General features: G+C 38.0%; 1 protein-coding gene across 2 annotated transcripts; it reads right to left on the bottom strand.

Annotated features, from left to right (window-relative positions):
- Positions 1–6,861: 6,861 nt before the first annotated feature.
- On the bottom strand, positions 6,862–20,514 carry LOC307157465 (uncharacterized protein). 2 transcript variants are annotated; one of them, XM_079869376.1, is made up of 3 exons: positions 20,455–20,514; positions 19,525–19,675; positions 6,862–8,288 (listed from the first exon to the last, which is right to left on the bottom strand). In XM_079869376.1, exons 2-3 carry the CDS (start codon positions 19,607–19,609, stop codon positions 7,105–7,107), a joined length of 1,269 nt encoding a protein of 422 aa, XP_079725502.1. In that variant the 5' UTR covers positions 19,610–19,675; positions 20,455–20,514; the 3' UTR covers positions 6,862–7,104. The 2 variants fall into 2 exon arrangements, with proteins under 2 accessions (XP_079725502.1, XP_079725503.1); XM_079869377.1 differs by having other exon boundaries at positions 19,525–19,657; positions 20,455–20,468.
- Between the last annotated feature and the right edge of the window lie 4,639 nt (positions 20,515–25,153).

Below are 25,153 nucleotides of genomic sequence, written 5' to 3'. Positions count from 1 at the left end.
AAAAAATGGTCTGTTAAATAGAAGTATGTTTAAACAAGTTGAGTAGTGGTAGCGTGTTTGCCTTTAATCGGGACACATCACAAGGACCCGAGTTCAAATCCAGCTATTAGGTCAATGTAGAATTAAAGTCCTTGCTCTGACTCTATTTCCTGTTTACAATGTCCTATAAAATAAATATTGCAAATAAAAATATATTTTTTATAAACAAAGCTATCTAAGGTTTGTAACATGTGTGTATATCTGTGCAATGTATTCCTGTTGTTCTGCTTAAGATACATACAAATAAATAAATAAAAATAAGCTTATGTGGCTTTTGTACCAAAACGCTTTTCATTCATGATTCAGACTATATTTGCATATCACTTGTTTTATGGTGTGTAATTTTAAACACCTTTTACCTTATTTATTTTTTTATTCTCAGGTTAGGTAAAGTCAATTCTGTCCTAAATAATAGGCATTTGATTTTCCACACTTATACAATATTTAGATCACAGAAAACTTCTCCATGGTTAGTTCAGCTCAATCTTTTGTAAAACAGAGACTTATGGCAGACGAGCCTCCTTCAATTGTATGTATATATATATATATATATATATATATATATATATATATATATATATATATATATATATATATATATCGAAGAAGAAGGGTATTTACAAATTAGGGGCAATATATTTTACATTATGAAACTTTCCACCAAAATTTAACTCTTCCTTAACAAGCATTCACTTATGTGCACTCTTCCACTCACAAGACATTAAGACATATGGATTTAATGCCATCCTTGAACCACTCGTTCAAGATTTGAAGATGCTTGAGACTGAGGGTATTGAGATTCCCACTCTATCTAGCCGTGTGCGTGGTAGCATTGTTCAGGTTGTGGGTGATAACCTTGGCTTAAACTGTATATTTGGATTGGTTGAATCGTTTAGTTGGGCCTATTGCTGCCGTTTCTGCCTTTTAGAAAAACAAGAATTTCAAAGAGTGTTTTATGATGATGTCTCGTCTGTTAAGTTCAGGACAAAAGACGAACATTTACAACATTGTAATTCAGCACAATCAAATCCTATGTTATCTTATGTCTGTGGTGTAAAGCGGCATTGTTTACTGAATACTTTACAGTACTTTAATACCTCTGAAAATGTCTCTATCGATGTTATGCACGACATTTTGGAGGGAATAGGTCAGCTTGAGATTAAGCTTGTTTTGCAGTATTTGAAGGCAAACTTTGTCATTTCCAGAGAAATCGGGTTGAGAGTACAGCATTTCAACTATGGTTACACAGAAAGGAAAAACCGCCCACCTGTTATTAAATTGGATGATGATCGTAATGATTTGGGTATAAATGCTATTCAATGTTGGTGTTTACTTCGCAATCTGCCACTCATGTTTGGTGACATTGTCCCAGACGGAAATGAACATTGGTCCCTTCTTTTATTGTTGATACAGATAGTGAATATTGTATTTTCCCCTGTGTTAACTGAAGGCCTAACAGTCTACCTGAAATATTTGATAGGTGAGCATCATAGACTATTCAAGCTTTTGTTCCCAGAAAGGTCTCTGTTGCCAAAACACCATTTGTTAACACATTACCCTCGATCTATTAGACATATTGGGCCTGTCATTCATATGTGGTGCATGTGTTATGAAGGGAAACATAACTATTTTAAAAGACAACTTAAAAGTTTCAAAAATATCACAAAGACTCTAGCTAAAAAACACCAAAGGTTTATGGCATATAGTTGGGAATCAATAAGCTCTTCCAAATTAACCATGGGTCCAGGAAGGATGATAACATTAGATGACTTTGCAGAAGGCTCCGACATTGCTGCCAAACTGAATCTAACAAATTTTGAGAATACAAACGGTACTCAATGCCCTGGTGCTTGACCCATTTCACAGAGAGGACACTCTGACCATGCCACCTGTCAAAACACTTGTGAAACACTCCGAAGCTTCAATTAGCCGTAGTCACGTGACATGGGTGTTTTGAATCACGCTTCGGATCAGTGATTCGAAACATCTGCGCTTCGAGATCTCGCAAAGCTTTGGAACGTTAGTTTCACGTCTGCTATCCCTACTTTACGGAGCCAATCCTAGTGTTCCTTCCTAGTCTGTTCTAGTCTAACTCTTGCTTGTTTGCCCTGCGTTTTGATCCTAGCCTGGTTTCCCGTGTTCTGCCTTCTCTCTGCCTGCCCTGGACTTTTGCTCGCCTTGGATTACCTCTTTTGTCTTGCCCTGTTCGGATACTGTTTGCCTCACGCCTGGACTTTAGCCTGGTTAGTTGGTTTATCCTCTTGCCTTGTCCACTGGATTACGGTCTCTGTTTGTTAACCCTCGCCTGTCCCTGGAATGCTCTTTGTCTTGTCCATATTATAGCCGTTTGCCTTTGTTTGGGCCTGTTCTGAACACATCTTTTGTAAATAAAAGGCTTTGCATATGGATCCGCACGCCTCTCGTCTCAGTCCCTCCGTAACAGGGTGGTTGATTATGATTTTACTTTTCTAACTTTAGTTAGTGTGTAAAGTTGCTGTTTGAGCATAAACAACATCCACGATTTCATTAAAAGCAAATATCTTCCTTTGCTTTTAACTTTGAGTGCTGTAACTTTAACGCTCAAAGTTCAAAGCAAGATATTTGCTTTTAAAGAAATCTTTTTTTAAGGACTACAACAAACGGCTGGGTGGGGCTACATGACATTCCTCCCAGGTTAGTGACATCACCAACCCTAAAATTTACATAAACCCTGCCCCCGGGAACGCTCAGTCCATGTTGAGAAGAGGAAGAGTTGTTGTAGTAGAGCACATTTGTGAGTCTGCTCAAGCTGTCGCATCCGTCTTTTCACATGCAATACAGTAAGAAACACAAATGTAATAGCATGTCACTCTGTAGGCATCTTACAACAGTTCCCATATGAGTGATTTTATAGATTATCATAACACATAATATGCTTATTGAAGATAGTTAACATGTTATCTCTTCTTGAGTCTCTCCATCGTTGTCCGACTCCAGTTTAAACATAAAAGGCAGAACAGTTTCTGACATTTTAGTGCTTGCCTACGTGAGGTAATCGGAGCTGCTAACACACACAAGCTGTTGAAGCTCCAGTGCAGCAGCTCATTTGCATTTAAAGGGACACACACGAAACAATGAGTTTTTACCAAGCGTGCTGCGCAAGTCCTGAAAAGTGAAGCCAAAGCATCTTGATCGCCGCCCGGTGGTTGGTCCCAGTATACGCTGATTTCACGCAGCCGTTATTTTGAAATCGAAAGCGAGGCTCCGGTGGGAAGAAAACCGGAAGTGTCGCCTTTAATCACAGGAGAGTCGTGAATGCGATGGCGTATTGTTGTGTTTAATGATGTTGTGTCAATTCTAAAACTGTACATACATTTCTTTTTTACTTTAGACTATATACAGTGAAATTCATTTATAAATAAAATATATTTTTTATATAATTCAGAAAGTAAAAAAAGAAGCAGGAATGACCTATATACATATCCTATATTGGATATTAACATCCAATAGTGTAAATCGCGGCAGCAGCTTCAGGTTGGTAGTCCAAAGGCATTGTTGTTTATCTTTACTTCCGGGGTTTTTCCCACCGGAGCCTCACTTTCGATTTCAAAATGGCGGCTGCGTGAAATCAGCCTATAGCTCATAAACCATGTCCTCTCCATGAAGTCTAATGGACGATGGAAACTAAACAATCAAATTACGGTTCAAATAAATTTTTCTCATGTTTTTTTGTCATTTTAGGTAGTTTTTATCACGCTGATTTAAGTGTTCGTTTTTTTAAATAAGTTTGATCTTAGTTTGTTATTTGATGCTATAAAAAAAAGGAATGTGATGTCATGATTGACAGCTGTGATTGACAGCTTCTGTAAACAAAGTAGTCACCAAGGCACCAACAGACTTTTTTGGGGATTTACGGTAGGAGAATGGGGCTGGGAATGGGGAATGGGGAATGCACAGAGGCAGGTCCCAAATCTGCGCAAGGTGTCAGCGCCATATTAGGACATTGGTGGCTTCACTTTTTACCAATGGAAGAGAGTGAAGGGGCGTCATCCATCTTTTATTACAGTCTAAAAAAGGGACAATTTAAACATGCTGTAAAAATGATCTGTGGGGTATTTTGAGCTAAAATTTAACACACACACTCTAGGAACAAAAGAGACTTATTTTACATATCGTAAAAAGGGGCATTGTATCACCCCTTTAACTGAATGTCCACCACCTTGTTGTCATCCAGGTCCATCATCGTGTAGCTTCCATACTTGGCACAGTGTCCTTCAGGGGGAATCAGAGTAGAAAAGAAAAAGATGTAGGAAGTTACTGGTTTATTGAGTGAGATTGTCACATTGTCACATTGAATTTTAATTCAATTAATTTTAATTTAATTTTAAACATTTTAATCCAATCTCTCTATAGTGTATTCCAAAACACAAAATTCTTCATAGCACCAGACATTTCATAATGCTTATACAGTGGTTGGAATGACCAGATGAAACTGAATGTCATTATTTTTCACTCAAAATTAACAAACCCATTTATAAAACTGTGCGTAGGATCCTTACTAAAAGTGTACTTACTAAAAGCGCACGAAAGACAAAAATGGCGCAAAATTCCCTTTATAAATCCCAGTCATCAGAAGATTGTGCGCACATGCGTCCCCTCCCCGAAATAACCATATATGGAGCTATTAACGCCTATTTTTACTATGCATATCCTCATCTGCATATCATTTGCATATGCATATTCATCCACGTGATACCATGTTTAACAGTACAAGACATTAGGAAAATATGATATGGATGTGCTGTCACATTACATTGCTAAAAAACATGTAGTAGCCTTGCCTTGTTTTTGAATAAATAAATCAAATAATATAAAATACATTTCAGATAAAGTTTTTCTAAATCTTTCCACTGGCCAAATACTATTTTTAATTGATTTATATTTTTAATGGAAACAGATAGGTCTATTGTGCATTATTTGCACAAAAATATTGTATATTATAATATATGCAATGCTATTATCATGATAAGCAATCCTCTGAAAAAAAAGAAAAGAAAAAAAAGATAAGCAATCCTCTCTGTAGTTAAAGGAACCGTATGTAAGAAATGTATTTCAATTAATTTCAATGTTTGCTTCATGTGATGCTTGGTGAGAGAAATTATATTTGTATTATCTTGCTGTATATGTATAATTTCCTTTAAATTTTCTGTCTAAAAAGTGACCAAAGAGACATTTAACTCCAGCTCACCATTCGGTGTCGCCAAACTGCTCCGTCTCTAGAATGTTCGTACGCATGGGTCAGAGTTTGCGTGCACACATTTTCCCGTCAAGTTTGTTTTTATAAATCACAACTTATGTGTCGGAAGTGGCATTCGCCTCTTTCAGGGCCTGTTTTGTGCGTATTTGTCAGTTTTACATTTATCATCCATTGTGTGATGGATACAAATGTCCCATTTACAAATTTGTCAACTGTTGCAGGTATGGCAGCATGCTGCACACTTCCGAAATAGTAGCAAATTGTCTTCATACACCATGTATTTCCTGGCTTTGAAGAGTTGTTGGCAAACCCTGGACAATCAAAAGTCAGTAAGTCATATTATACTTTCTAATAAGGCATCTTGCTTTACCATCTCAAACTTCCTAGATGCCCTGGCATTTTTTAACATGTCTGAAGTTTTAATGATAGCTTGTGTATACATCTATGTAAAACTAACCTCTACCACATATGGACTTACTTTTCACTGCCCTCTTGAGTGATATCAGGCTCATAGGTGACATCTGAACATTGTTTGGAGTTGCATGTTGAGCTATCATCAGATGCAGTGTCTCTCATTTGTGGCCTTTTAATTGGTGTTGAAGTGAGACATGGAGATTCAATACCTGTGCCAACACTCACACCAACAGAGTGGTCTAAAGGCTTCACCTGAACTGCTGAAAAAACACACATATGACAATCAAACCCATGAAACACAACGCAAGAAGACTATTACCAGCTAATTGAATGAAGATAAACATAGCTAGCAGCCTATAACTTTACTCCGTCTTTTCAGCTTTTGGATTTCTGTCTGAATTGACACACTCTTCAAAGATGGTTCATCACATTGACAGGCCACATCTCTTGTTAGGGACTGTATAACAGGAATTGCATTACAGTATGATATCGGTACAAGGCCAAAATAGATGATTGTGCAAGACTGCCAACTTTTGGAGTGAGAATTACAATTCAATTCATAATCTTGAGATTCGATTTCGATCTTGATTCAATATCGATTCATTTGGATATACAGTACAGATTTTTTTCAAGGGCCCACATGTCAGGGTGTACACCTTTTAATTGGTGTGGTGCAATTGGTTGCTTCAAGTGATCCTGAAGCAACCAATTAAGGTCTTCAGGATCACTTGAAAATTAAAGGCAGGTGTGTTTGATTAGGGTTGGAGATTAACTGTGCAGGACAGTCGATTGGCAGGAGCAGGATTGGGCACCCCTGATCTAGAGCTTCATGCAATATTTGTTTAAGCTTATTTATAATACTGTTGACCTTAATTTTCTCTCTCCTGGTTATTAATTAGGTAGTGTCAAAGAAGCCAGCGTCTCAATTTTTGTCATTTTGGTATGTAATGATGTGATTCATTGGCTAAAAAAATTAAAGTAAAGATGAATTTGAGTGATAACAGTTTTTTTTTTTTTTAAGGTTTCTGCAGATATTGCGATATATCGTTACAGTGAATTATTTTGTACACGATAAGCGTGGTGTGGAAGAATCTGATATCGTGACAGCCCTACTTGACAACACTTGTGTTTTCTCACTAAAGAAGAATCAAGTAAGGTAATTATTTCATTTAGTTTCTGTCCTTTTATTTATAAACTTTCATCCACATTGTGGAATTTCACAGCAAGAAAGATTTGGAATGCAGCAACGTCTCCATACAATAGAAATTAAAGGGCATTTCCTGCAACCATTCAATATTTGAAACTATAGCAAAGGAGAAAGTCAGGTGGGGCCACAAGTGATCATATGTACTTGACAAAAGAAAATGAAAAAAAAAAAAAATTCATGAAGGTGGATAAACAGATTTGGTCCACATTTAGCTGAGGTCTGAATGCAGCCTTGACTTCACACAGAGACATATTTTCTGGTGCCATTTTAAATGGCCAAGCCATTTGAAACACTTTCCACACAAAGAACAAGAATAGGGTCTCACATTTGCATGACTTTTCAAGTGTATCTCTAAATGCAATGGCAAAATAAATTTTTTATTACACTGATCACAATTAAATTGTCTTCCTCCAGGGTGAGTGCCCCGGTGATTTTTAAAATGGCTCCTTTTTTTAAACTTCTTACCACCCTCAGAACACTGCAATTTCTTTCCACAATGAGTCTGCAAATGATGTTTCAAATCTCTTTGATATCTGAAACTCTTTTTGCACTGAAGACACATGAACGGCTTCTCTCCAGTGTGAATTCTCATGTGAGTCTGAAGGTTTCCTTTCTGTGGGAAGCCTTTCCCACACATGTTGCACATGTAAGGCCTCTCTCCAGAGTGACTTCTCATGTGGGAGTCAAAAGATGCTTTATATGTGAAACTCCTTCCGCACTGAGTGCATGAATAAGGCTTTTCTCCAGTATGAACTCTCATGTGAGTCTTAAGGCTTATTTTATAGGTGAAACTCTTTCCACAGTGATGACATACAAAACAGTTCTCTCTTGAATGAATCTTCATGTGGTAATTAAAAGATGCTTTACGTGTGAAACTCTTTCCACACTGATCACATGTGTACGGCTTCTCTCCAGAGTGACTGCTCACGTGGGAATTAAAGTAGTTTTTATATGTAAAACTCTTTCCACACTGTTTGCATGTGAATGGCTTCTCTCCGGTGTGAATTCTCATATGGACTGTAAGGTTTCCTTTTTGAGTGAAACACTTTCCACACTGTTGGCATGTGAAAGAACTCTCTCCAGTGTGAAGCCTCATGTGGACTTTAAGGTTTTGTTTTTGAGTGAAACTCTTTTTACACTGTTTGCAGGTGAAAGGCTTCTCTCCAGTGTGAACTCTCATGTGAACTTTAAGGTTTCCAAGATGATTGAAACTCTTTCCACAGTGATGGCAGGTGAAATACTTGTTAGACTTGTTCCGACGTCTTTTTCGTGATGATGTCTTTTCAGTCTCTGTGGATTTTTCTCCAGCCATGAAATCATGATGATATTCATACTGATCTTTACCCTCCATGTCATTCAGTTCTGGACTCTCCTCTTTCAGTGCCATCAGGTCTAAAGCGAAAAAAAACAAATACAAGTTAACACCAATTTAATGGCACAAAGCAACAAACATCATAACCTACTAAAAAACAGAGGCATTTCTTGTAATCTCAGAACCTCTTCTCAATAGTTAACTTCACTTTCTTTAGGAAACGTCCAAAATGCCTACAGTCCAAAAAAGCTGTCAGTTATCAAACCCCTTATTAGTTTATTTTATTTTTTTATGAAGCACATTTCTACTGCCTCAAGTGCAGCCCAAAGTGCTGTACAAAGCAATCAACGAAACCAAACAATACAAACACAACATTGAAGGAATGTTAAAATCAGGGTGATTCTGTCCATCTTTCTCGTACTGGTCAATAGTCTAGCAGTGGCATTTTGAACCAGTTGCAATCATAGTTATTATTGTAACGCGCTTATTAAACCACAATTTGAAGTTACAAATGACTTGAAGAGAGATGTAGCTGCAAACAGATGCCAAAATCAAGTGCTATTTAATCTTTCGACAACATAGAACGCAATATTCTCTTGGATGGCTTAAGAATTATGTTGGCATTTGCGGACCAGCATGGTTTACCACAACCACTTTGTTTGTGTAAATGAAGAGACATCTCATCAAAGACAAGTATGGTGTGCTACAGGACTCAGTATTAGGTCCTCTGCTTTTCTCCATGTATAAGCTTATCATTCGTATTCACTGTAATGCCAATGATAGTTTTTATTTACTCACAACCTGAAAAAAAAAAAAAGCACAACCTTACAAGTTTGTGGAATGCATTGTTGATATTAGGGCTGCATCAACTAATCAATAAAACTGAAACAAAAGTAATGAGAAAAAAAAATCACTGAATTTGATTATCACTTAACCAGGACAGCGCACTGTGCATGGAAAACGTCTACCAGTCACATAATTTTACAGTAGTGAATAATGCCAACTATAAAAAAAAGAAAAGGTGGAGGCCACAGCGCGAGCTGAGGGAAAAGTGTATGACCCAAGTGTTCTTTTGAGAGATATGTTGTTGTTTAATGCTTTCGAGACATGTTTTCCCCAGTGCATAACATTGCCTGGAAATGTTAAAAAGTCATATTAATATTTTCATTTTGTGTAAAGTTGCATAAACACTGCATTTTTTTCACCCTATGGAAATAAAGCACTTCTAATCTGTAGCAAAAAATAAATAAATAAATAAATAAATAAGAGTTGGCCATATTCCCTATATTCAGCTCATTGGTGATATATTCGACATATGGGGAGAGAGCTGCGCCACGCAGCTAAGACGCTCACACGATGCAGCCAGTGTGTCGCCGGCCTAAATGCTGCTCCATGCAAACTTTGGCCAGCAACACAGTGGTTGCATGGCGTGAGCATTTTTATTTCGGCTCCCATGTTAACAGGTTAAAGCTTGCACACTGCCTGCGTGACACTTTCGGCTCGAGTTGCACGGAAAACAAAATAGAACCGACGCCTATTTTTCACGCGACACTGAAGCGTTTCCAGGCAAAATAAAATAAGAAAAGATGTTTATATGTAATTTTGACACGAATACATATTAATAAATGATATTTTGATGTTTGAAAGTCTCTAGGTTTTAACATAAATGCAGATATAAATGTAATTTAAAAAAAATAAAATAAATATATATATAAATATAGCTGCGAGCAGCGATTGCGGGCCCAAGCCGGTGGCACCGCCACCCTGGTGCCTTTAGTTACACTAAAGCCACCGGGGTGGCGGTGTCACCGGCTTGGGCCCTCCATCGCTCCATCACATATATATATATGTATGCCAGTTGGTGGCGCTATAACTTTGACTCACAATAGTTACATCCATCTGATCGGCCTCTTACCACGAACACTGCTGAAGTTTCATCAAGATCAGTTAACGTATGCAGAAGTTATATTACTTCGTGTTTCTCTTTTCTCGCCATTGTTTCCTCGCCACGGCCAAACCGTTCGAGATATCAAAAATCCGTCCGGAATTTAGCATCCTCAATGTCTTGACTTCATGCTGACCGAGTTTGGAGGCGATTGGATGAATTCTCTAGGATGAGTACATTAAATTCCACAGCATGCGTTTTTCAAACAACCCATAATAGTCGACTTCCTTTTTTGGCGGAGCTAATAACTTAAAGTGCGGAAGTTGTTCGGCCCGATGAGATCTATATGTGTACCGAGTTTCATATTAATTCATGCAAGCGTGTTTGATATATGGACCAAGTTTTCAGACCGTGTCCAAGGGGGCGCTGTTGAGCCCCCCTGCCACGCCCGGGTACCAGCTTCAGCCCGGCCCTGATGACCGTGGGTTCTGACCTGTGTGAAAAGTTTCAAGAGTTTTTGAGCAAGTTAAGGGCCCCAAAAGCCCCTGAAACCTTGAAAAACAAAGATTAAATGGAATAGACAAATCCCCCCCCCCCACCCCACACCCCACACAGACACAGAAAGAGAGAGAGAAAATTCTCCAGAAAATCCACATTGAAACCAAAATATCTGACTTCCTGTGGGTCTGAGGTTATGACTGTAAATTAGAAAGGTGTCCTGCTTGATGAGAACAATACACCTACCAAGTTTTGTGATTCTAGGAAAAACTAAGCCCCCATTTTTGACTGAAGGTGGCGCTACTGAGCCATTCCACCACACCCGTTTCTGAAACTTTGCACATGTCTACTGTATAATAAATGTGATGTGTCTGTCGAGTTTCATGCATTTTCAAGCATGTGAAGAGTCTCAAAAGCATCCAAAAAGAATATTAAAGTTTGATGCGTTGCCACGGCAACAGTATCTAAGATATCAATAATCCTTTCACAGGTCTACATCTGCCGTGTGTCTACATCAGGGGTGGGGAACCTTTTTCCTATCAAGGGCCATTTACTATTTTTTAACATTCTTTAAGGGCCATTGTAATGAGCAGGGGCGTTTCTAGGTTTTAAAAACATCAGGGGCTGAGCCCGAAACATCAAGGGCTGGGGGTGGGTAACAAGATAACATGATTCGATACAGAGAATAATGTATATTTTAGGCCTATATGCAGGGGAGCAGACTGGTTAAAAAATTCAGTCCTGGCACTGTTGGCACACCAGCCCATATTACCACACAGACACTCACATTGAAATGTGAAGTAGTTAGGGGTGTTCGGGGGCATGCTCCCCCGAGAAAATTTGGATTTCTCGGACCTACATATGTGCATTTTAAGGTGTTTGAAGGCCAACATTTTTTTATAACAATAGCTTTAAAAGCATGTCAGTGGGCAGTAGCATAAATTATTTGTCAAGATAACAGATTCTTAAACATGAGAATGAGGATAAATGTTGAAATGAATGATCCACACTACAAAATGGAAATGCAAAATGTTTCTGCTTATTGTTGACAATACACAATCACATATTCCAAACAGGAATGGCCTTAAATGAGAAATCTTTCAAGGATTATTTTGCATAGATGTAAACTTTTTAGCATTAAAGATTGGTTTCAGCATCTTGTTTCTTTCTTGAGTAAATCAATGTTTTTGGCACTATTAAATCAGTTCAATTAAATTTCAATTGTTCACTCATAAAGACAGTCACTTGTCACCACCTACTGGCTTAATGATGCAAGTTGCGCAAACACAGACAAGCGGAGTGATACAAACTGTGAAAAGGCTGATGCTGGTGAAATATTCGAACACATTCGACTCGAGGACCTTATATATATATAGGCTACATATCAGAGTACTTTGTAATAATGTTAATCAAGCAGACTAAATCACACGACTGCGCAGCAATATTTAAGCTCATTATACAAAGGAAATAATACAGATCTAGACAAATTGGGTTACTTATAGTTAAAATAATTGTTTTAGTCGGCCACACATTCTACTTGCTGTCGGCCACTTTTAGTCGGCCACTCATTCCACTTTAATACGCAAATGACAAAACGAAAGTAAAAGCAGCAGCCCCTCGTGGACGACTACCACACACACGCACACGCAACACACACATGCACACACAGTAAAGTCCATGCCTGGTCCTCTGCTGTCTTCGTTCCGATCCTTTTATGCGCCCCGAAGCTGATCAGTGAGAAACTTGAAACCGGTACGGCGCGCGCGCCTCCGAAGCTCATCCGTGAGAAACTTGAAACCGATGCGGCGCGCAGGTGACTCATTAACTCTCGCGCTACTGGCCTCGTCCTGCTCTTACGGCTCGTGGACTCGTGCTGCTTGCCACTTTGCCTATTTTGTGTTTTCTATCACAGGAAAAGTAATTGCTGAGATTTTTGTTTCTTAAGTTTTTTTTTTTTTGGGGAGGAATTGACTCGCGGGCCGCATCAAACTGTTTTGCGGGCCGGTTACGGCCCGGGGGCCGGACGTTCCCCACCCTTGGTCTACATTATACACAAAGTTTTAAGCAAATCGGGTAAAAATAAGAAAGTGATTTCAAAGCATTTTGAAAGTGACACACTTCCTGTTGCAAGTTAGTGGCGCTATAACTTTGACTCACAAAGGTCACATCCATGTGATCGGCCTCTTACAACGAATACACTGCTGAAGTTTCAGCAAGATCAGTTAATGTATGCTGAAGTTATAACACACTTCCTGTGTCCCATTATTCGCCATAAATTCGTTTCCTCGCAACGGCCAAACCGTTCGAGATATCAAAAATCTGTTCGCAAGAATTCATCCTCAATGTCTTGACTTCATTCACACCGAGTTTGGCGGCGATCGGATGAATTCCCTAGGAGGAGTATTTCACATTCCATTGTATGCGTTTTCCAAACAACATATAATAACCGACTTCCTGTTGGGCTTTTGTAAAACTTAGAGCACGAAAGTTGTGCGGCCCGATGAGATCTATATGTGTACTGAGTTTTATATTATTACATGCAAGCGTGTTTGATATATGGACCAAGATTTCGGACCCCATTCCAGGGGGCGCTGTCGAGCCCCCCTGCCACGCCCGGGTACCAGCTTCAGTCCGGCCCTGATGGCCGCGGGTTCTGACCTGTGTGCAAAGTTTCAAGAGTTTTTGAGCATGTTAAGGACCCCAAAAGTGGCAAAAAGGCACACAAAAAAATAATGAAGAAAAAAAAAAAAAAAAAAAAATCCTTACGAAAACAATAGGGCCTCCGCCCTTTCAGGGCTTGGGCCCTAATAATTATCAATTTTCAAATACTGCACCTGTCAATACAGAACGAAATAGTCTGTAGCCTATTTTGCCATCAACACTGCCGACGTTGTCTTTGCTGCTATATGTTTAACATGAAGTATAGGCCTTCCCCAACTATATCCCAATATGTCAAATATATCACCAATGAGACTTATCATATGTCACCTAGCAGCAGCAGCGTCACGTCAGACATGTTTCTGGTGTGCAAAGACATAGAAAACGCCACGCAGCCGCCACGCAACAGAAACGCCACGCAGCAGTGTGTCGCCAGCTTTAGTCTCTGCATGTGCTGTTTGTTAAGGTTTCCAATAACGTGTATTTGATAGCGCAAAACATCGGACGCGGTCTGTGTTTGGTAATTACACTGTAACTGTAAACATTTAAATCCGTGGAGCGTGTCTCGGGTTTCTCAAACTACATCTCTGCATGCTTCTGAGTTTGTGTGGCTCATAACATTCATCTGGGAACGCAGTGTGCGCCATTTCACAAGATTTGTAATGCAACTCATTTGTAAATCTATGCCAACACAGGAGAATACATAAATATATTTCTGAATATGCAAATTGTTGTTCATCGCGATTTCAAAATAAAAGTGTAAAATTTTGATGTGCACGTTCTTGTTCAAGAAATTACAGCGTCTGTTGCATTTCTATCGTACATAAGTGACCAAATATTAAAGATTAAGTTGACATTTGAATTAAATGTTGTTTGGCCAATATTAAACAAGGATTTGATCATGTCGTAGTGTAACCAGGCCGTTGGCGCCCTCTGTAGGCATTTGTTGTAATGTGTAATGTAAGTTATGTTTATATTATTTAATATAATTTATTTTACATGGTGTATTTTGACAGAGTTGTTCAATAAAACCCAAATGATTACTTACTTTGATACTTTATTTGAACCAATAATTATTGCTTGTTATTATATATTTGGATAACACTTTACAATAGTTCATTAGTTAACATTAGATAATGTATTAACCAACATGAACTTTAATGAGCAATGCATTTGTAACTGTATTAATCTTTGTTCATGTTAGTTAATAAAAATCCAGCTGTTCATTGTTTGTTCATGTTAGTTCACAGTACATTAATGTTAACAAATACAACCTTTGATTTTAAAAATGTAGTAGTTAATGTTGAAATTAATATTAACTAAGATTAATAAATGCTGTAGAAGTATTGTTCATTCTTAGTATATGTTAACTAATGTTAACCAATGAACCTTGTTGTAAAGTGTTACCTATATTTGCATTTCAAGTCATTTTAAAGGCTGTTGTTCACATTTTTATCACCACAATTTTTTATCCAATTACTCGATTGAATAATCAGTAGAATACTCGATTACTAAAATAATCGATAACTACTACAGCTCTATTCATCAGTGATAATTATGGACAAAACGTGCAAGTATCATGAACTTTTGTTGATCAGAGCTTGTTTTTAGCGATAATCTAAAAGCCTATGGGAAAATCCTATTAGGTTTTCGTCGAGGAAACCAGTGTGATGCGAACTGTCGGTTGGCCTTCAAAGTGACGTCATACCTGCAGCACTCTATTTGTCTGGTCATGTGATCCCCACATGCATGTCCCCTAGGGTTGACTACCGAAACCAATATGGCACCGGTACCTATATGACTGTTATGTACCGGACCAAATCAGAACGCAGATTTCAGTGCCACTTAAATGCCTGACCAGTCGAGGTGGCGGCAAGGGACTGTCTTTGATGGTCATTAAACCGTTCATTCAACTAATGCACATTCATTCAAAGATAGATGTAATTAAACAAGGTGTTGAAACTATTTTAACTTTGAGAGCCACTTTACAAAGCAGCAATGCGCCTCATAGGTAACGCTGAAACTGATGCTTCACTTCATAGAGATCAATATTGGTTTAAAGCATTGACAGCGCTGACGCCATTCTTTAAATGACGCTAAAAGGATGATACAACAAAGATTTCACATTCCTTTGACATGGCAATCTTATTATAATTATTTTTTTATGAATATAAGACCTGAAGGACAGATGCCGGTAATTGCATGCGCTCAGTCGATCTCTCTCTCATTCAAGGTCTGTTTAGACTTAAAGGGGGGGTGAAATGCTCATTTTCACTCAATCTCCTGTTAATCTTGAGTACCTATAGAGTAATATTGCATCCTTCATATCTCCAAAAAGTCTTTTGTTTTATTAAATTTTTAACAGAAAGATAGGCTGTACCGAGTCTTTCCGGAAAAAAACGAGCGGCTGGGGGCGGGCCCTGTGGGCGAAGCTTAGCTGTGCTAACGCGCCAAGCTAGTGACAACACACAGAGACATTTGTTCAACAAACAGTTTTACTCACCGTCCGGTTCCAACGCACGACCGCGAACCTTTATCATTGTGACTGCTCGATCCTTAAAGGGGTCATATAATGCCATTTTTGTACAAGCTAATATGATTCTTTAGGGTCTAAATTAAAAGTTTGTAATATACTTTAATTAAAAATTCTCATTAGTATTGTAAGAAAACACTAATTTTACCTGGTCAAAAACAGCTCTGTTTTCAGCACGCCGTTTCAGTGCATGTGTCTTTAAATGATAATGAGCTTTGCTCACCCCGCCCCTCTGTTCTGTGGGTACACCGTATCTAACACAATAACCACGTGTTATTCGTTATAAACGTGTGATTATGAATTATATTGAGAACGTCGTACATAGAAAACATGCCGTAATGTACCCTGAGTGTAAACCTTAGACGCATTCATTGTGAAGCCTGCAGCAAGGTTTGCAAATTTCGCAAATATTAATATAAATACTAATATAAAGGTTAATAAAACATTACACTCACATCTTCTGGAGGTTCAGCAGTAACACGTTGGTACCGATCCGTTTTTTCTCGTTTGTAAAGCTGTCTGGTGTGAAATGATTCGCGTAAACATGAAAGCATGGACATCGTGGGGAATCCCCGTGAGGGAATCCCCGCGTCAATCCTTTGGGCATATTGCTTCAAAAACAAAACTCAGCCACTGCATCTTCAACGGCTCAGATTTAGGAACATCCAAATGACTGCTGTGTTCCTTATTACATCTAAGAACAGAACACCACAATCGCTTAGACGCCATTCTACTCCAGCATATCAACAATGGCGGACTACTATGACGACGGCTGTCACAGCTCGCTCAGGGCGGGTCTTGTGTTGAAACACGGCTGTCAATCACAATCGCGGGAGGGGCGTACGATCTTATGACGTCACAATATCGAACGGCTTGATTTCATAGATGGTCAAACATATATGGAGATTAAAACAAAACCACTGGATGGATTTTAATCATGATAGGATGGTTGTGTACAGGCACTGCCAACAGACATTTCAGTGCAATCAACTTGTAAAAGTGCATGTACCATTATATGACCCCTTTAAGCATTAGACGATCTGCAAATCCGTCGATATGGGCTTTGTTTATAAAACAATCATCGTCGAAATGCAGGGAACAAACAGTCTAACAGTTACACAACTCCGTTTATGCTCAGGAAAACAAACTCCATCCACGGGTTCCTTAACGCTGGGTTCTTTGGGAATCTGTGCAGGGTTGTCTTGCCCTGGCAACCAAAAACACACTTCTTTGGTGACATTGACTTCCCAAAAGCCGGGCAGGGCGCTTTGATGGCGAACTGCTTTCACTCTCTTGCTCTAGTCTACGAGTGCGCGCGCGGCCGCGATCTTACCGGAGAAGTGCCCTTAGGACCCATATAAGGAAATTCCGCCCTATCTTACGTAAGACAGAGCCATACTCGAAAAAAACTTTCCGAAACTTGTGACAAACCGGAAGGAGTATTTTTGGAACAAAAATACTCCTTCAAACGTACAACTTAGTTTTTGAAACTTTGTCCATGTTTAGCATGGGAATCCAACTCTTTACCAGTGTAAAAAACTCAGTATGCATGAAATAGCATTTCACCCCCCCTTTAAGTGCAAATCTACGGAGCCACCATGATAAACACAGTCTTATTATCATTATTAATTTATTTAACATTCAATACACATGCACAAAGTGCAAAGAAAGAAGGACGTAGCCTTATGCAAATGAAGAAAAAACGCAAAAATCGTGATTGCTTGCATTCCTCTACTAACGCCTGTTATTAGTACTGTTATTTAGTGTTAAATTATTATAGTTGGGTCAGGTGGCTTAGGTTTTATTGTGAATTTGTAATGTAGGCTACATTTGTTGTGTTTTGCATCTACTTATATTTATATATTTAAGTATACTTTAAACTTTTAATATATTGTTCAATTTAATGTTTGTTTGTTTTTTTTATAAAAAAGCTATTCTTTTGTTTTGTTGTTTTGTTTTAAAAGTATCAATTTGGCACCGGTATCGTAAAAAACCCAAACGATACCCAGCCAATGATACAATACCGTCCACATGAGGGACCCACCTCATGTCAGATAAAACCACTTTAATTAGGACACTCGTATGACATTCTTCAAAAATATAAGAGATGCACGATATATTGACAGCCATATCGGTTATCAGTCGATATATGTTCATTTTTAATGTTATCGTTATCATTCCGATAAGACGATTTGGCCAATATCTTAAAGCTGATAAATAATGTATTATTTCCTTCAGCTGAGAGACTTCAGATGCGCACTGTTCACCATGATGGTTTTTAATTGTTTGAAATATGATTGGAATCACTTTGAAAGGGAAAATACAGCTCAGTGCAACATGTGCAGCACAAATCTGTCATATAGGCTACATAAAATTATAAAGAAAACACCACAGTAAAAAAATGTTGTGAATTCTTTGTTCTCCCGTGTTTAGCGCGTTAGGGGAAGAGCACGTCCACAAAAGAATTACACCATGACTATAAGTTTGCTTGTGCATTTGCAGCCTTATGTGCAATTATAAGTTTAATAGTTTTTGTGTGTATATCTGATTTCTCTCATATAGGCCTAGATGCGTTTAGTTAAGTTTATTAACACAGTAATAAAGCACATGCAGCTCAAACAGCAATGGACAAAATTAATAACTATTGGGTCATTCATGAACCTTGTTCATTGCGTCTGTCACGAGACAAATGAACGAAAGACTCGGAAGGTAAAGTAATTATTTTTGTAATTGCATTATACTGCATTATAATGATTTCTTAATTCAGAATATGATCAAGATTGCGTAGGTGGATGTGTTCGGGGAATTCAGCAGTTAAACGTATAACATTTAAAGCCACTTAAATGAACGAATTGACTCGAAAAAAGATTCGTTCATTTTGATGAACGAGATCGAACAAGAGTCAGTAAAATGATCCGATCTTCCCATCACTTAATGGGGACTGTTATATTACATAACATTATAATTGTATACACAATAATAATAAAACGTTGTGAATTCTTTGGGTTTAGTTGCCGTGTTTCAGCGCGTTGTTACAGGAAGAGCGCATCCACATCACATTCTGACTAGCACGGAACTTAAAGTTCACATTTACTTGTGCATTTGCAACTTTTTGTAGTTGTAATGTTTATGATGCATAAATATCTGATTATTTACATAATGCTTTGAGTCAATTAAGCCGCTAAGTTCTTCAGCTTCAGCAATGCTGTTACTTGAAACAGCAATATTCATTTTAGATGTTTTTTTCAGAAACATTGATGCATTACTTTCATGCATATGCAGTTATTTTTTTTATTTAACCATGGCATATGCATTTTGATTCTTTATACGCAAGTAATGTTGTCCAATGACTTGTTTGCATTATAGAGGCATTATTTTATTTATTTGTAAGGCAACAGATTTTTTGATAAAGAAATTTGGAGTGTAAAATAAATTTTAAAATGTACACTGGTTCACTATAGGCCACTGTAATGTATATGTTTGATATAGGTTGAAGTGTTTTTATTGGTTAGGCTAGACTTTTGCTTTTGTAATCAGGCTCTCAAATTTATTTTAAAATTTGGATTTACATTTAGATTTATCGGCCAATATATCAGTTAACGGCTTTCAAATATAAAGAATTATCGGTATGAACCAATATTTTCGGATTGGTGCATCCCTAAAAAATAGCATTCATTTATGTAGAGCTGGACATTTTAATAAGGATCAAATGACTGAGTTCAGCTTTGAGAATGAAACCAACCTGTTTGTTCCTCAGTATCTTCTTGTTTTACTCTAAATGTTTCTTCAATCTTCATATCTTCACTCTCCTCTTTAATAGACGCCATCTCTATAAGTGTGTCATGCGTATCTCAGTCGCTTCACCAAAAGTTTTTCTGTGGGTTTGGCACACTCTGTCATGATTGAGATTAAAAAAAATAATTAACAGAAAGAAAAATAAATCCAAACTAAATCTCAGTGTGTCTCAATCAGCTCTAGTTCAGTAGTTCAGTGCACTGGTAAGAGTCAGTCAGAGTGAGAGTTAATGGTCTGAATAGCCAAGAACACTCAAAACTAGCACTACTAACCAATAAATTAACACAAATTATATGTGGTTCATTAAGCATCGAAGCTTCACATTTGGTATATATTTTTTTCGTTCATTATAGACTGCATTTTGATGAAAACATTTGCAGTTGTTTGTTAAAGTTGTCATTACACGTTAGTGTTTGTGTTCTCGTTGCATTTACACTGTTTTGAACAGCATGTCTCGTCAGCGACTACGTGTGGTGAATCGAGCGATTCGAATCACTGAATAATTTGGTTCGGTTCAATTCAATTCAATTCAATTCAATTCACAAATTTGATAGCGCTTTTCCTAATTCATGACTTGGATTTTCAAAACCTCCGTTTGCAACTGGCAAACCCATCACAACTTGCCAGTGACCGAATTCGTGTTTATGATAAACTGATTCATTCACGATATAGGGAGAGAAATTAGACGCACAGGTCTTCTGTTACTCATGTGTGGATACACTTGACTGACAAAAAAAAATCCCGTTCATTAATGTTAGATAAAGCATTACAATGTTATATTCAATGATAAATAATTCGCTTTCCATTTCCTGTAAAAACTATAAATTTACTGAACATTTTGTATCGATTTAAACACCTAAAATGCTTAAACACAAACCTTCTTAATCCGAATGACAACTGATGCAGGGAGCGCAGCGCAGCTTTATGAGGTCATATCGCCAGATCAAAATAAAAGTCCCATTTTTTTTCTACCTGATACCATATGGAATTACTTTTGTGTCTTTTTTTATCTGAGGTATAAAGTCCAGGGGTCAGAAAGTAAAAGTCCTGCCATGTATTTATTCCACCCATGAACTCAGCCAGCTGATTTCACAAATTAGTTATATCTCCTGGCTGAAAAACTGTTAGCAAATTAGCAAATCCAGGTGATTGGAACAAAATACTGAGCAGGACTTTTACTTTCTGAACCTGGACTTTACACCTCTGTTTTTTATTCAATCAAACATAATGTGTTTGAGAAAACACATAAAATAAAAAATAAAAGTGCAAATAAATAGTCTTGTTTTAATTTGTTAATAAACAAAAATAAAGTAATTGATAACAAAACTCTTAAGGAGCTTGAGGTTGTTGCCCAGCCCTGTTTGTTTGAACCCAGAGATGTGTCTATTCTCCCCTAAGCTTAGGCTACTCCTATATCCTATATCATAGGTTAGGTCAGAGGTCATTCTTACGCCGGAACTAGATACACATACGACCGTTACCGGAAGCAAGTGATTATAGTTTATAAAGTTATTAATCTGGATTAATATGGAAATTGAATATGGATATACAAATTACATATACTGTGTTATACCAAACTGAGAAGGGTCACAGCACTTACATATTGTTGTCCTATTGTTAGTTTATTTATTAATTATAAAGCGTGGAAGAGCCAGGATATTTTTTAATATAACCCTGATTGTGTTTGGCTGAAAGAAGAATGTAATATACACCTGGGGGGGCTTGAGGGTAAGTAAATTATGCGATAATTTTCTTTTTGGGTGAATTAACCCTTTAAAAGCTGTAATCTCATTAAATGTGAAACTTGATAGAGGTGAAGCCCTACGTGCAGACGGAGAGCAGATGGGACCGGGTGACGGCGGTGGTCCTGGGTGCCGAATCAGAGGAGGAGTCTAGGAGCTGAAGTGAATGGAGAATATCTTGTGTTTTTTTCGTGGGTACACCAACCCTATGGCGAAGGTGACGGAGGGAGGAGCCAAGGTGGAGTCATTGGCTTTCTGACAGGTCCCATCTGCTCTATGTCTGCGCGTAGGGACTCATCTCCATTGGTCATCCCCTGGTACCGACAGCCAAAACTCCACCATGGCTTATCCCTCCAAGATGAAGCCGAGGAGTCCGCCTCATCGAGCCGAGCTGTGGATCGTGAGCCCTGAGTTGGACAGAGCTAATGGAGAAGGTGGAGCCGAAGAGCTGGACGGCACCAGCATGCAGGGCCGTCACTGGTGGGGTAAAAGGTGGTGACAATTATAGGGGCCCCCATTGCCCAGGGGGCCCACTAAATCCAGTTGTTATGCTGTATATTCCCCTACTCTTATGAATTCTTATATTATACAGTACATTACATTGTCAGCTCGTATGCCTGAGAGTTGAATGAAAACCACAAAAACATTTAATTTAGTAAAATAAGTTTTCCAAATATCTCCTCTCTCTCCCCTCCATAAAAATAGTTAAACGACTACGCACTCCAAGTCCCCATCTTTATCCGCTATCATGTAGTTTGTTGGTTTGTATAACACACAGAAAAATGGATATGCGTGTCAGAAGGATTGTTGCTAATGTGATGTTTAAGATAACAATACTGTCAAGAAAACGTAAATACAGCTCGCCGCTCTTGATGGATACATTTATTAGCTTTATTTCATAAAATATTATGCAGTAGCATATTATCTTTATTTTTAATGTTGTTTATATGTCTATGTGGTGTTTTAAATGTGCTTTAAGACAAACCATGTGCATATGGTGCATATAAGTCATAAGTCAACACCAATGCTGAGTATTTTCTCTTTAAAGTGTGTTTAACGAGTTTGCTTGCCCATAAAATCTTTCAGATATTAGGTTAAACTTATTTGGCTTGCTGTCCACTGAAGAGGGGCTCGATGAAGCAGCTTCAACTCGAGCTCTGATATACCCCCCAGTGGCTAAATGTAGGATATGATAATTGAAGGGCAAGGTACCGGAGATGAAGGTGGAGTTTGGGGAGGTGGAGGGATACTGGAACAGCTTGATGCTAAAGAGGTAAGCGGCTGCTTATATACTCAGGCTGTTGATTGAAAGATTAGATGGGCTCACTCCTCCCTAACTTGCGTTTAGGAACTTCATTTAAAATTGTGATGTCACAAACTACATTGTAACCAATCACGTCATGAAGGGGTGGGGCTTTAGCATTAACTATGCCCTGAAGCAGGGGAGTCTCAAGAGTAGCCAGGTTATCCCAGAATATTTTTCTGTTGATATGAAAAATCGGATAGATATAGCAGTATAACAGCCACTTTGTGGTATCGTCTGTCGAGTTTCATCAGTCTCCTGTATCTTGTCTGACCTGAGAATTTTCTCTGTCTAAATAAACTGTCTGTTGCTACTTGTACTTGGATCTTGGAACTCGTTATTGTGACAGGCTGTTAGCCGTGTACGCAGGGATGTTCTGGGGCGACTGCACGAGGTCAAGGCCAAAATTACATCTGTCTTTGGCTGTGTTCTCAAGATGGACTCCACAAAAAAGGTATCACAGCCCTGTTTATATCCAGAAATTTGCCAGATATGGATGTGTGCGTACATAATGAACAGTCTGTCATGGTTACAAAAGACGGAAGCAAAGTGCAAGTAAACTCTGTTTATTGAAGAAATATAATAATAAAGTCCGGTGATGAAGCTGGGCAGACTGGTGACCAGTGTTGTGTGTAACGCGTTACAAAGTAACGCGTTACAGTAACGTAACTACTTTTTCGGGTAAAAAGTAGTGTAACGCGTTACTACTAAAAATTTGGTAACGAAACGTAGTTCCTTTTTCAATTCGGCGCAACGTTACTTTTCCCATGGATATATTTGACAGCGACACTGCCTCAGCTGCGCGCTTGAGAGAAGAGAACTGTTGAGAACTGAAGAAAACGATTTAGTTTCATATTTATGTTTAAATTAAGTAAAATAACAATTTTGTGTGGAGACATGATTTTGACCACTTTATTAAGTTTGTTTTTGTAGAAAACCTGTATTTAAAGTGAATTTCGTTTTGTATTAAAGGGCACCTATTATGCCCCTTTTTAGAAGATGTAATAATGGTCTTGGGTGTCCCCAGAATGTATTTGTGAAGTTTCAGCACAAAATACCCCACAGTTAATTTATTATAACCATTTGAAAATGTCATTTTTGGGGCCTGTTTTAAAAAGAGCTGTTTTGGCGTCTACCACTTTAAATGTAAATGAGCTGCATATCCCCGCCCTGCTGCTGGACCTAGATGATGAAGAGACTCCGGCACAGAATAAACACGAATGAGAATGGACTAAACGTCTCGGAATGGTTATTTGATACATTTATGTACTTACAAAGTTTTAATCGCGTCCCTTTTGCCATTATGGATGTGCAACACACACACGAACTGTGATAACGTTCGCGCAATTTTTTGAAACTACACACACACACACACACACACACACACACACACACTACTGTGAAGTACAAACAATTTTTTTTTTTTTTTTCTTAAGGGGAGGGAGATAGACGTTTATATAGCCTACTGTCTATGGAGATAGAGCAGACCTTAATTTATTTACATTTGTAAATGCTGCAAAAAAAATGATACGTGACATAAAACTGTCTGACCTTGTTTGTTGAGACATCCTATGACGACGACAATAAATAGCTTTAGACGCATTTGTTGTTGAACTGGCTGACATCGATTAAAATGACTATTTGCTCAAAAATCATAAAATACACTTACTTTTTCTGGAGGTGACGTTGGATCGCGAACAGTAGGCAACGATCCACACTCTAGGATTAACTTTGACCCTCGTTAACAGTCAGTCAGAAAATGAATCTCGTATTTAGGACGTTTAAGTGGTGCCTTTTCTTCATAAATAAAATCCATCCGCTGCGTTTTCAGTGGCTCTGATGTCAGTGAAGACTAGTATGTCCATTCTTACATCCCACAACACACTTCTTAGGAGACATTACCGGCTGTCGTTGAAACAATGGAGGATGCAGATCACCGAGGGCGGGGTCTATGCCAAAACCAGATGTCAATCAAATCACGTCGGCGGGGCTTAGCTCATTTCTACGTCACAGTGAGGAAAATCTAGAACAGGGTGTTCTGAGACAGTGCTTATGATTTAGAGATAGTAAAAAAACTACTGGGTGGATTTTTATCATTCTAGGGTGGTTTTGCTCACACACTGCCAACACACATTTATGTTCAAACACCATGTAAAAGTGAATTTTGCATAATAGGTGCCCTTTAATTGTATCTTAATTTTAATCAATGTTTTATCAATCAATTGCCTGAATTTAATAAGAAGTAAATTAAAGAAAACTATTTAGTTTAATATTTATGTTTAAATAAAATAAATAAATCAATAATTTAATCTATGTTGATTATATGAAAAGTGAAAAGCATGAGTAAGATCATAATTTTGTGCAATATATCGGGAGATAAATGGAGTGGGCAAACATGATTTAGACCACTTTATTAAGTTTGTTTTTGTAGAAAGACTTTCTTTAAAACGAATTTCGTTGTGTATTAATTGTATCTTAATTTTAATCAATGTTTTACCAACCAATTAATTGCCTGAATTTAATAAATAAGT

Source organism: Squalius cephalus (assembly GCF_949319135.1).
Source record: "Squalius cephalus genome assembly, chromosome: 4".
Taxonomy (NCBI): Eukaryota; Metazoa; Chordata; class Actinopteri; order Cypriniformes; family Leuciscidae; genus Squalius; species Squalius cephalus.
This window is presented reverse-complemented; position numbering and strand designations above follow the sequence as displayed.

Bases quoted from the DNA above. Each gene is read 5' to 3' on its own strand.
- LOC307157465 (XM_079869376.1), bottom strand. From the start codon at position 19,609: ATGGCGTCTATTAAAGAGGAGAGTGAAGATATGAAGATTGAAGAAACA. The intron at 8,289-19,524 runs GTTGGTTTCATT...TTTTCGCTTTAG, and splicing joins AGATACTGAGGAACAAACAG to ACCTGATGGCACTGAAAGAG.